Source organism: Aspergillus flavus, chromosome 5 (genome assembly GCF_009017415.1).
Source record: "Aspergillus flavus chromosome 5, complete sequence".
NCBI lineage: Eukaryota > Fungi > Ascomycota > Eurotiomycetes > Eurotiales > Aspergillaceae > Aspergillus > Aspergillus flavus.
The window spans coordinates 2,727,672-2,740,717 of record NC_092408.1 but is presented as its reverse complement, the minus strand read 5'-3'; the positions used below and the strand labels follow the sequence as shown (position 1 = coordinate 2,740,717).

The 13,046-nt window shown below is 48.2% G+C and overlaps 4 protein-coding genes across 4 annotated transcripts; 2 read left to right on the top strand and 2 right to left on the bottom strand.

The window, feature by feature from the left end:
* Nucleotides 1-642: 642 nt before the first annotated feature.
* F9C07_2108270 (uncharacterized protein) lies at nucleotides 643-1,707 on the top strand (the record flags this gene model as incomplete). The annotated part of the gene is made up of 4 exons (XM_071509040.1): nucleotides 643-736; nucleotides 799-1,236; nucleotides 1,286-1,582; nucleotides 1,697-1,707. The coding sequence occupies 4 exons, from the start codon at nucleotides 643-645 to the stop codon at nucleotides 1,705-1,707; spliced, it is 840 nt and encodes a 279-aa protein (XP_071364501.1).
* Nucleotides 1,708-1,829: 122 nt separating this feature from the next.
* F9C07_2070332 (fungal-specific transcription factor domain-containing protein) lies at nucleotides 1,830-3,744 on the bottom strand (the record flags this gene model as incomplete). The annotated part of the gene is made up of 3 exons (XM_041293089.2): nucleotides 1,830-2,669; nucleotides 2,725-3,605; nucleotides 3,672-3,744. 3 exons carry the CDS (start codon nucleotides 3,742-3,744, stop codon nucleotides 1,830-1,832), a joined length of 1,794 nt encoding a protein of 597 aa, XP_041147894.2.
* A 1,539-nt stretch (nucleotides 3,745-5,283) lies between these two features.
* On the bottom strand, nucleotides 5,284-9,712 carry F9C07_2285063 (uncharacterized protein). The gene is made up of 5 exons (XM_041293088.2): nucleotides 8,751-9,712; nucleotides 8,398-8,701; nucleotides 7,167-8,324; nucleotides 5,873-7,113; nucleotides 5,284-5,823 (listed from the first exon to the last, which is right to left on the bottom strand). Exons 1-5 carry the CDS (start codon nucleotides 9,159-9,161, stop codon nucleotides 5,446-5,448), a joined length of 3,492 nt encoding a protein of 1,163 aa, XP_041147893.1. The 5' UTR covers nucleotides 9,162-9,712; the 3' UTR covers nucleotides 5,284-5,445.
* Nucleotides 9,713-10,791: 1,079 nt separating this feature from the next.
* On the top strand, nucleotides 10,792-12,820 carry F9C07_2070808 (uncharacterized protein; the record flags this gene model as incomplete). The annotated part of the gene is made up of 7 exons (XM_071508761.1): nucleotides 10,792-11,158; nucleotides 11,213-11,320; nucleotides 11,380-11,559; nucleotides 11,618-12,133; nucleotides 12,192-12,306; nucleotides 12,378-12,722; nucleotides 12,775-12,820. 7 exons carry the CDS (start codon nucleotides 10,792-10,794, stop codon nucleotides 12,818-12,820), a joined length of 1,677 nt encoding a protein of 558 aa, XP_071364500.1.
* Between the last annotated feature and the right edge of the window lie 226 nt (nucleotides 12,821-13,046).

The window sequence follows — 13,046 nt, the reverse complement described above, 5'->3', positions numbered from 1 at the left end:
TTTCCAGAGACGGCGGATGTTGACTCTATCATAGATAAGACCAGCTCTTCCGTAGAGATAGAATATTAGTCTGAACACTGCCCTACGAGGTAATCATTCGGTGCAATATCATATTAGGCTATTCATAGCTTTATTCAAACATTTTCTGAACAGCTGGCCGGTGCGAGTGGAAGACTCCATATGCATTGATCGAGGCTGTGATGAGGAGAGAATAGTGATGTACGATGAGGTAAAAGCATGACAGAAAGAGAGAGTTTACTGCTATATAAAAAGGGGAGAAAATAAACAGAAAAGACAAACCAATTTCCCCGCATATACAGATTAGATCAGCCTTCCATTAATTCATTCTTACAAGTTACCGCGACTCAAAAAAGGACGCCTCGTTTCGGGGTGCGTTCTTGGCAGACCCACAGAGGTGTCTCGTCTCGGGGACTGAAGACCCCTAGAAGAGCATCTTATTCTATATGCGGGGAATCAACGCGGGGTTTAGCTTCTGTGGGGCAAGCAATGACATATGATTGTTTTATGCATATTCAAATTGTTTTCAGAGAGACGAAGACTTGTTATAAATACTTAGAGTCGTCCAGCAAGCGGGTCAATCATCCTTGTAACGCTATCTCATTGCATCAAGATCTTACCATCATGTCTGCCTCAACCAAGACAGAAGCTGCCGGTGCCTCTCAGGCCTCCACCGTACCCCAAACGCAGGTCACCCTTGGATCGAAGGTGATCGCAAGTAAGAATATCCACCAGACACCCGGCCTGGCTTGTTACATTGACAGATTGCTATTTGTTCAGTTACCGGTGCAAACCGGGGAATCGGCCTAGGAATCGCAGAATGTTGTCTGTCCAACGGCGCAGAAAGAGTCTACTCCATCGATATCGGCGAGACGGGTGAAGAGTTTCTTGCACTCTCGCAGCGTTATCCGGGAAAGCTCCACGCATTGAACGCAAACGTGACGGAGGAAGACACAATCACAGCAGCCGTCGAGAAGATCATTGAAGAAGCAGGCGCATTACACGGCATGGTAGTAAATGCGGGACGGACACACCATAAGGCAGCTCTGGACTTCACAAAGGAAGAGATTGAGAACTTGTTCAATGTCAACCTCTTCGGGGCGTTTTACACAGCGCGGGCGGCTGCACGTGCCTTTATCAAATTGGGCATTAAGGGTTCTATCGTCTTTACAGCTTCAATGGCTTCATACCGCCCTAATAAGGCAAGTAGTACCTTTCGTAAGGACTACCGTCTTATGCTACCGTTACTAATATGCGAAACAGAGAGTACCCTCCACCCCATACGGTGCCTCAAAAGCGGGCGTTCGCAACATGACTCATACCCTTGCTATGGAATGGGCTCAATACGGTATTCGCGTGAACAGTGTTTCTCCGGGCCTAGTAAAGACCGCCATGACATATTGGGTGCCCCAGCAGCCGGACTGGGAGCAGCAGCTGAAGTACTATGGCGGATTTCCTAGACTCGCCGAGGTACAGGAGCTCGGTGGTGCATATGTTTACCTCCTGAGCGATGCGGCTAGTTACACGACATCCATCGACATCCCTGTTAATGGTGTTATTGGCAGTGAGTATTCCAGCTGCTCATTCATATGATGCATTTTACTAACCATAGCAGTTTGTTGATCTGTTCCCATGTTTGGGTGTCCTCGCTGGATGGTTTGTGTGTTCATGTATATAGGAACTGAGTAGGGAATAATTTCCCCTCGGCGCAGAGGAATCAGCTGAACTAATATATTAGCCCGTTGTCCAAATGATAGTATATGCACTGTCGTACATGACCCATATTCTCAATGACACCAGCAGCCCATTAATCATGCAGCTAGAACCTGAATGTCCCGCCGGTGGAGAATTTGCAACCATCCCTCGGATGAATTAGTGTCCATTTCAGACCATATTTCCTGCACAATAGTATATTGTCTCCGAATACTCCCAATGCCGTACTTTTGCACGTCCAACCACCACGCCTCCCAAGGCTCTCGATTTAAGGCACAGCATGATGCTATAAAGGCCGGCCAACTGATTGGGGCCATTTGGTTGGCGATATGCTTCGATTTGATTTCTTCCACAGCGAGCATGTGGGAGGCAACTGTAGCAACTTCATCTACTAGGTCTTGAGGCTTGGCGCCTTGGATACAGTTTAGGTAGAATATGAGAGCGGCACCATGCCATGCGTGGGAATGATGTTTGAAAATATCCAACTCATCGGTACCCCTGTCATTGAAAGAGGGAACCTTATCGGCGCTCAAGGTCCAGGAAAGCAGTCGATCGCCAAGATCTTCACAAGCCTCTAGGAGACCTTCCGGAATGGGCGCTTGGGCCTGACGGTAGAATTGCAGGCATTCGTACAGATCAGTAATTTCCTGAATAGCGGCTGCAATATCAGCTGTGATCCCGAATGTGAACTCATAACAATAGGAGCGATTATCATTTGAAGTCAGACTATCCTGTTCCCACTGCCGCAATTCCCGATTTGGAAGCCAAGGTGATGGGGTAAAGGAAGAGGTAGTGCGGGCAAGAAGATTCAAGAATGCACTTTGAGTGTTTAGCTGACGAGTCTCTGCGGTTATTACCTGCCATTTGCGGCGAGGACCTTGGAAATTAGATATCCCTTGAAGGTGAATGCGGAAGTCGATGATGCTTCCTTCCATCACCTGTTCGAATGTCATTTAGGGTTCAGATCTTTCAGAGAAAAGGTAGGAAACTTACTCCAATCGTGACCATAGAAAGAAGTGCGACCAAGATGGTCTTGTAGTTAAGTAGTGGTACATCTTTCATCAAGACCATTTGCAATGATTCTAGCGCAAGTTGCCGGTGGATGATACCCAGACGATAATACTCAGATTTGAAATTGTAGCAGCGATGTAGATGGAAGGCGGAAGTGGAGATGAGTGAATGGAATATGCAGAGTCCTATATTAGGGGCTGCATTAAAAGCCCCGGACTCGAAGTACAGCGATCCCTCAAGTGCTGCCGGGGCATACATCGACCGATATGGATTGCCCGGGTGCGTGACTGGCAGAAGTATATCAGCAACATTTGTAACATAATGGTGAAACAGCTCGTTGGCTTTCCAGCTGCTCGACAGAAACATTTGCGGTTGCTGTAATAGCGAAACTTCGACATTCGGTAGAATATCTGTATCACAGGGAGCTATGTCGTTGACACCCTCGGATGAATCAGTCTGCAATCCTTGATTATCCTGAGCAAAGTGCGATTGGAATCCTGGCTCGGGATGCTCATCATCTTGACTACCTGCGGTCCTTGAGGGTAGTGATAAATTATCAATCGGGGTGAGCCTGGAATTTGAAGGTAACGATGGGATCTGATTATTCAGCTCGTGTGGATTTGATTCGCAATTTGGTGTTCCTTCCGGGCAGCCCTCCGCCGTCACTGCACCATTTGAATCCCCTGAAAGTGCCTGTTCCGCTGGTGAAACGGGAGATGTCCTGTGATTGCTACGGTTCCGGTCTACAGAGAACGCTGTAAAAGGACCATGTGTTGTCGAAACCCCTCGGCTAGCTTCCTCATTTACTCTAGTGAGGAACTCATCGATCTCGTCTGCTTTGAATTGAAGAATACTAGTCCAGCCTTATATACCATCTGAGCATGTGACGCATATGCCAGAAGAGGCAGGGATTGAAGTTGATAGCTCACCTGCACCAATGCGCCTCCTCCCTACCCGGGCAGAAAGATTCCTGTTGGGCCGACGACCTGCGTCGGAGGACATCCACTGCAGTTGGATATCATATCCACCACAGGTTAATCCCAATCGTAGACAGCTCCCGCAGCCCAGTGGGTTTTCATCACATTTAACCTTTCGGGCCTTGCAGGTCCAGCACCTGATTACCGTCAGTAGATGCAGTATAACGCACGCTGGCCTACTTACCCTGAGAAAGTGGTATGTCTGTGCTTTCTTTCGCCCATGTTGCTTCTGGTTTCTACATGGCTGATACGAGGTGATTCACGTCGAGAGGGCCGGAACGTGGGGAATCTTTCTCCGGGATCAGGTGATGCCCGTCACTAATCGGGAAATGGTGGGGTTTCTTATCACGCCCCTGATATAGCCCTAGTTATCCTTAATAGAAGGGCGCATAGCATTTCATATGATCTTTTCACTTGCATTTTAGGCTTCTTGAGACACATGTATTCGGCTCTATGACCAGTTGCGTGGTTCACTATTGACAAGGGAATTGACCGACCGGGCCAAAGTTTCGTTGCAAACGAAGAAATATGTTTTCCAAGAATTGGGAAGGTTTGGAATAAGTAAGCATTTGTGATCGTGTTTGTTACACTATAAGGAGACATGACCATTATTTTACTATTTTCCCATTCATCCTTTCTTACTCGTTTTCATGCCTGAGGAGAAGAAGCAGACCCCTGGAGGGAGTCAAATAATAAAGGGCCCTGGGCTACAAAGTATATAGATCCAGACTTGAGATCAGAAGGAGTGGGTCATGATGTGTCGCCTTCGAGCCAGTCATCTCAGCCTGTCGGCGAGTCTTGCCATGCTATTATAAAAGCCTGGGCAAGCATCATAGCAACATGAATATATATCAGAACACGAGCACAACACTTGGACATCGAGACAGCCATTGATATTGAGCGTTGGAGAAGGCATCAACAACACATCAAATACATGAAACTTACTTAGTATAGGCACGGACGAACTATTCAATCCTATGATCTGTAGAATGACGACGCGATGTAGCTATTGATACAGGAAGGATGGTCTTTCATGCATGCATGCGTAAAGGCTGATAAGCATAAAAGGCCGCACTTCCAGCTCTCGGGCGAACCAGTCGGACTCCAATAACGGTGTCACTGTTTACCTTAAAGGTTTCACCTTTTCACTGCTGCTTAACCAATCTGCCCTTCGCATTTGCCCTTTGTATTTGAGTCATTTCAGCTAGGTATCATCCCAACAAAAGCACTTCTGATATCCCCTTGAACCCTAGTAGCCTAATATCAACCCAGCAGCACATCTCCCATAACTGTCTCAGGTGATCTTACTCTGCCCATCAATATCGACCACTGCAACGGCCAGGAGTACTGCGAGTGCAAAGGATTTGTGACGGACTCTTACCATGCGACCTGCAAATCTTGCGGAGACTCTCCGACTCATCATCTGTCCGACTAACTATGATACTACAAATGAGGTAAAAGGCCTTGCAAGTATGGAATTGAGTGTCTATTTTTGTGTATTGAGGCCGTACTTGCTATAAGCCTGAAGCCCAACAGTTTCATAAGGAGCTACAGCACATGGGACAATTGTTGAAGATTAAAAGGATGGTTGTATAGTCGAACGGCTATATATACATGTACGCCGCGCGAAGTAAATATCCTATCAATAACAACTTCAACCAACTCATCTCAGAATTATTCAATGTACCTACCGACTTCCCTGCTAACTAGAAGATCTATAACACCGCTATTCAATGATTCCCACCCCAAAGTCCACGATTTTCAGACCGTAGAGAGCAATCGCACAAATCTGTTTGACCACTAAGCCCGCATACATCAACTCATTCTCCACCTGGTTGTTCCACGCTGCAACTGACTCGCCCCACTGCTTTCCGAACGTGAACCCTCCTTTGAGGAATCCGTTGACGATGAGAATATCACTCTTCTCACCTTCTTTGGCATCCTGGATCCCGTTGGTCAGGGAGAGACACAGTTTTGGAACCGACATGGCAGCGCCCACGGTGGCCTTCCAGCGTTTGACGACTGGTCGTGGAGCTTTCTTTGCTTTAGCAACCACCTTGATGATTACGGAAGATCCCATTCCGGCACCTTTCAACGCCCATCCCTGTTTCTGTTAGCTGGAGAAGATATGCACATTAGTCGGGACGACATACTGAGTACTTGTTGAACTTAGCCAAGTCAAAGGCACGAGTATCCTCGGCTGTGGTCTCATCCGGGATGACGGGCCACTCTACAAATCCACCGACTGCCTCAAAGGCGAGCGTGGCTGAGTCGAACACATTCATAAACTCACCGATGAACCCCACCGAGATGCCCTCGAGTCCCAGTCCCTCAAAAGTGCCATCGGCCAGAAGCCCGAGGGTGCTGAACTCTTCCGACACCAACTCAAGCCCAGATGAGGCAGAGAGTGCAAAATTAGTAATGTCTTTGGACAGAGTGGCGCTACCTTTACCAGTGACGTGCTGAGCAAAGGTGTCCTTCGTGACTCGGCCGCTCAGTTTGGGAGGCGCGGACTTGGTGGTGGCCTTGTACAGGATTGTAGTAGGAATGGCAATCAACAAAGCACAGAAGTTGAGCAGTGTCAACGGCCGCCCGCGGGATATGATCTTCTCCCAGACCCACGATATTATGGGAATGTCAATCTTTTTATTACCTATATCCTTGATGATACTGATTCCGGTGGAGAGGGCGTAGAAGATAATGTCGGCTAGCCGTTCTAGAGCATCCACGAGCTCATCGATGAGGATGGTCCCGACTTTATTGATCAATGTATTGACGTTGAGGTGCCCAGGCTTGAAGAAATCCACAAACTCCTTGGCCACTTTGACAACCGTCTTTGTGATGGCTTCGAGCTGATCAACAACTGTATCCCATAGGCGCAGCAATTCATCCTCTGTGCCCGTCCGGGACATCGAGTCATCATGCAGGACTGCGCTGGTTGTGCCACCCCCGTAGGTGAAATTGTAGGCCGACCAGTTGTATACCACACTTTGCTTTGTCTCATCATCGTCAGACAGCTTACTGCTCCCCGATAGCAGTTTGGCCAGCTCCTGGTTCTTCAAGACCGCCGTATAGTCGGTATCGTGGAGTATAGGTAGCTGCTCCTTGAGAGTCTCACGCAGATCCTCTAGCCAGCCGTGAACAGTGTCGTGTTGCGATTCTAGCACAGATTTACCGTGGTCCAGTGCAGCGTTGAGCCCGGCCACGATACTATCAGTAGTATCAAGGATATCACCCCAACCAAAGAGGAATCCCAGAAACTCAATTACATCCTTGATGAAGGCCCCGACTTTCTTAAACACCCAGACAATACCCTTGACGATGGAAGTAATGGTTGTCAGGGCAATTTCGAATATTTCCTCTCCAATCTTAACGATGAACTTCCAGACATCCCCTGGGTATAGATAATTAGCACAGACGTTAGGGGCATTTAATAGAGACACTGACCGACAAGCTTGACACCCCAGTCAATTGCATCCTTCACCTTGTCTTCGACCCAGTTCCAGGCCCCTGTGAGCCAATCCCACGCATCATCAAAGAAGCCAAACGGTACAATTTCTCCACCTGAAGCCTGGCCCTTCAGCTCCCGGACTGCCAACCTGTATGCTGCGAGCTTTTGTTTTTGATCAAGGTGAATTTCATCCGCCCTCTCCGACAGCTGTTGGAATGCCTGAGCAGCCCGGATGACGTCTCCATCTGGCACACCTGGGCCAATGAGTGGAGTGCCATCCTGTCTCCGAAGCGCTCGCAAGTCATCCTCAGTTTGGATGTTTTTGAGCCGGCCGACAACCTTTTCAGAAGGATCTAACACGGGATCCTCGATTAATCTCTCGCTGTTGCGCTGACGCTTTCCCCCGGGTATCTCCACTGGACGATAGCGCTGAACAGCGAACTGGTGACATGTAGCATCCTCCGTTTGCAGCAAGACGTTCAGCACCCCCTTGACATCGGTCTGATACCAGTCTCCAGCCGGGGACATGGTTGCGGGTTTTCCATTGATAAAACATCGCACAAGACCAGAGCAGGTGACATACAGCCAGGAACCCACAATCATCTCTCCCTCGTCATCGTTATTAGGGTCCTCGGGGTCGTTGTTTTGAACCACCTGGAATCGGAGCATATAGCCTTCCACTTCCTTGACGTTTTTCTCAGAGGAAAACCAGAAAGGATACCGCTGCCAGGCTTTGGAGGCCGAGTCCTGTTGAAGCAGATAGATGTTTGCATCCTGGTCTACTGAAAGAAGACTGCTGACCAGAAGATCGCTGTCGTCGTCCCTTGCTTGGGCACAAAGAAGGCCAGACGCACGGCCTCCTTGCCCCTCAGTAAGAAGCGGAATGTTCACGCCCTCTGACAGGTCCGAAGTAGTGGTGGTGTAGTAGTAGAGTGCATCGTCCACCGTTGTGTACCACAGACGAAGATCCTCTTGTGACTGGGAACAGTGGATGTCTTTCATTCCTGGCACATGCTCTAGATTATCAATTACTGTTCCAATGCCCTTGGGCGACAAATAGGCCCTAGGGAGGAAATAGGCGATTTTATCTCCTGCTACTATCAAAGTAGTTTCTTGTGTCTGGGTATCGAGGAATGTCGTGAGGCCGACGGCTCCTGTGATTAACCCAAGTCAGCGCAACCCACTCCCACCTCCATAGTAGTTTGGGTCCTGGAAAAGCTTACGTACCCTCCGGACATACAGGTTGGACAGCGAATGGGACTGAGCCGGTGAAACTCTGAAAGAGCAGGTGTTTTTTGCCACTCTGGCCTTCGTAAAGGATGAAAGCTCCATCTCCAGTGGAGACTGTTCCTAACTCAACTGCAAGAATACGTTCGGGGTCTGCGGGTACCGTCCAGTTTCCATTGAGTTTGGCTTCCTTGCCTTTGAACTCGACAAAGTTGAGTTCTTCCGTCTTGGTGATTCGATCTGGTCGCACGAAAGCAACCATCACCAGAGGAAGGGACTGAGACATGGCTGTGGACTTGTTCCCCTTCAGAAATGTCAGCAAGATTCATGGTAAAGTCTTCATTCTAACTTACCATATAGATGTGAGCCACAATAGGGAAGTTCGCCGCTTCAATAATTTTACTGGGAGGTATCGGTTGCAGAAGGTCCTCTGGCCGAATTGCATGCAACAGGTAGAAGCGACATCCGGAGGTGGGTTTATCGACGGCCATGCAGATATCCAACGTGCCATCCAGGGATTGCTGCACCGCGAATGCGAGAACCTTTCTCTCCCCTTTGACAATACCCGAGCTTCTGCCAAAGTCAATACGGGTGACCTTGCCCCCGTTGCTGATGACGAGGTATAGGATGCTGTCTTCGCTGAGACTCATAACTGCAGGCTGTTTCTCATGATCGGTAAAGGCCCCGAAGACCTCATCTGCCGGGACTGGGTTGATTGTGACATAATTGGTCATCAACTCCCCGTCCTTGGTGACAGTGATCATATTTGATTGGTGTGTGGTCAAGGAGGATTAGAACGAGTTCTGGTTCTGAGGAACACAAGAATCCCCTTCTTAGTGGCCCTTGTTGGCCTTTTAATAACATCAGGTACAGGTATGTTTAGATGTATTGCTAAGCAGGTTCTCATTGACATCATTGATCTCTAGTAGAGGGCTTGCATGAGGTGTCCAGAACGATGCACTTGCTGGTAAATGGTCTTCCAATGTCATACCTGGCTAACCTCAAAGGAGGCGGGGTGAAAGGCAACTGGTTCATCTCCAATGGTTGTATGTGGCGTGGCAACCCAGGTCATGCGTACCTGAATTGTTGGAGAAGGCCTGGATAGCCTGATGCAGCAAAGACTAGAAGATGTAGATCAGTAATCATCCTTGTGGTGCGTGGCCTGTCTGGTGAAGGGGAATTATCAGATCCTGGATGTCAAGCTGCGAGTACCAACAGTCGTTGATTACTTGGTTTGCATGGCGTAGCTAAAATGACAACATAGTGCAGTTGACAAGACCTTCGATGACTATCTGCAACCCAATGCTGGCCTTCAAGCAAGTTGCGCACTGGTGGATCTGGCCGTGACGAGACCTGCATGGCATAATGCAGGACAAAGAAACAGGTTTCCAGCACTGTGAAGGTGTGTTACCATCTAATCTAACCAAGCATGTCGTTTCATTCATTTGACTGGTCATATTGCTACTTTCAGCGATGAATGCATGTTCTTTGGCATATCCAATTCAGTGACCTTCGCCATATTGAGTCTTAGTGGACCCCTAAATCTAACAGTGGCTCAATTCTGTGTCACTAAGCGCTTCAACATTGCTTAGTAACTTCATATAGTGGATTACTAGCGAGGCACCTATTCTATTATACTACTACAATCTACTGCTATCAAATGCAGGTCACCAATTTCTTCAAATAACATAGCATAGGATGCCTTCGTATCGTGAGGTTCTGCCTTTTCGAAACCTGGCTACCAGAATCTTAAGGTCCGAACGAGCTCTGTCTGCTGCAAACCCTGGTTTATCTTCAGCTCGGTCACAGAAAGTAATGATCTGCTGTTGTCCGCACATTGCATCCCACTAGCGCACGGAACTGAGGGTCCACCTGCATAAGAACCCCACATTTTGTCAAGGACTGGATGAGGGGCGAATGGTTATCAGGGCTTCAGCTGAAGCCATGTCCCATCCAAGTTTTCTGACGTTGAGGAGATCGCTTCCATCCAATCATCTGGCCAAAGGTCTGTCGGCTAGTTGGTCAACTTGGACCATGGAGTGGGGAGGTGATGTTGCTGCATGGAGTGCATACAGACAGTTGTCATGCTCCTACTGGGGCTGAATCATGATGGCCACGTAGCCTGAGGGTTTTTAGTATATCCAAGAGGTGCTGCATGCGTGCCCGGCATCTACCAATGACGCTGTACAACATCCGTCGACCGACTCGATACTATGACACATCCATTTCTCATGTATCATTCAAGTAACCAAATTATCGATTGAAATGAGGAGATTGTGCTGTTGGTGTATAGAGAGATGCTCGGTGGCCAACATAAATAAGATAAATCCACTCCCGCCATCTAATCAAAAACAAACACAGCTCCATTGACACTGGAGAAACATACCTTTCCCCATGGCGACTACAGGCGACAATTTCATTGATAAGACGAACCCCAATCCCTATGCCCAGGCTATCTTCCTGTCGCAGAAGATAATCAACAATGGTTTCAGTGCAATGTGGGACGCGGCCCAGCGGGAGGGCGATGAAGATAACCCCTTGAAGTATTTTTCTTATACTGTTAGGGGAGGAGACTTCCTCAAATTCAAGGTCGGACGGCCCACCGTCAGCTTACAGGTTACTACGGAAGATCCCATGTTATACTTTCAGCTGCGCATGACTGAGGGTGAGGTGCTTCTTTACCTGACTGATGACCCTGATGATGACAGCAAAATCAATTGGGATATCAAGAACTGGATATTTGCTTTCTCGGTAACGATTGGTAGGGGCTACCTGCAGCTTCTCTATTGAATGTCATCGCTCACCCAGTAGACAGCTCGAAAGGAGGTCACCAAAGATTCGAAGGAGTACCAAGAGTTCAAAGAACGTGCGGGACTGCCTAATTCCAACTTCACCCTGGCTGCGTTGTTTATTGATGCATCGTGTGAGTGTGAACCCCACTTGGTATTCTCCTAGAACTGGACTAACCTCCTTGCTGAACAGCGACAACAAAATGGGAGCCCGACCTTAGTGAATTTGGAGACAAGAATGATGCATTCAGGAATCTGACTCCTGAGGCCCGTGCCACATTTGACAGTTTTATCCAGCGCTGGCTAAATGTAATGAAGGAAAAAGGCAAAAACATTCTGGGCTATTCTGCAGAACGCCAGGAAGATGACGAGCGTAAGGTTCTTGCTGTATCCCTGCCCACTTCGCAGTACTCATCCAGCATCTCTGGCAGTGAATGAATACGCGCCCACGTTTCCTCCGACTAGCATTGACTACTACTGCTATCCCTGGAAAGGCTCCGATGGTTCTCAGGCCCCAAAGGATAACATAGAGTTCAACGCTCTCTCGTATCTGATGATGTGCAACTTCGACTCTCCCCCGGCCGGTGGGGCTATTGAGTACACTGGTCCTTGGGTTGATAATGGTGATCGCGAGGGTACCTTCGTCATGAACTGTGATTTGTTTTGGCCTTGGATGCAAGGCCTGATGCGAAAATTAGTCATTGACATGGTTCCTTATCCTGACACACCCATGTGTTATTGGGATGATAGCAATGACCCGGACCATCCTTTCCGGTCCAGAATCGAGTACCACACCGGAGACGACGCTGCTGAAGATAGCCAGTACCAGTTTTCGCCTCAATGGTGGAAGCCAAACACTTGGTGGCTGATTGGCCCATCGCGTCATAGCGAAATTCAAGTCGCGAATCCTAATGATAGCCGTGACACCATGAAATTGCAGGAAGACAGTACATCTCCCCTACTCTCAATGATGATTGGAAATTGATTAACACATGTCTCTGACAGCGAAAAGCACCACCGCTAGTCTCGGGTTCCGTCCTGGTGGACAGGTAGTAGACTTGAGTGGCAGCACTACCTTTGTTTTCCGAGCAGATCATTCTACGCGGAAGTTCAGTACATGGTGGGTGTTAGATTCGTCACAATTCAACTATAAAGAAACATTTAAGTTAATTATTGACAATGAGTCAACAGGACGGAGATGACATTTGGAATCAGCTGGTCCATGTCCATCGCCATGGCATCGGTTGAAGACGGTGGGCTGCAATTCAAAATCGTCCAAGGGTCTGACAAGGTGAACGTCTCCCAAAACTCATCTGGAAACATGTCATGGAGCCCACCACCACAACAGATCGCAGAAACTTTCAAGAACAGGGTCCAGGGTGGCATGGAAAGCGCACTCTCAGGGGTTGGGAACTACCTCCTATATGGCTTGGCTGATCAGCAACGACTCTTCCTCCCCGGAAAGGGCAGCTATCTGATGAAGAATCCCATCTTCAACTCTAGGGGGGATTTGTTAGTCGATTTGCATTTCAATGGGTATAGTGTTCATTTCCTCGACCAGATCATCTGTGTTACTGACCATAGACAGTGCCGATCCTCCAAAGCAGAGGAAACGTCACCTGCGCTCTGTCTGATATTCGGATATCGCAGGAGGTCTCTCAACCGGGTAACAGGACCAATGCGAGTGTGTAGTTCATTCTGTAGGTCGCTGTCATCTCATAGTTTCATATTTCTTTTGGGCAAAATGGACATAATAGTGCTGCAATTTCAATCTCTACAGAACCCTGCCAGCAACTTGGTCGACTAGTTTACCTGACAATAAGTATTTCAGAATAAACCTTAGCATGTCACCTATTGATT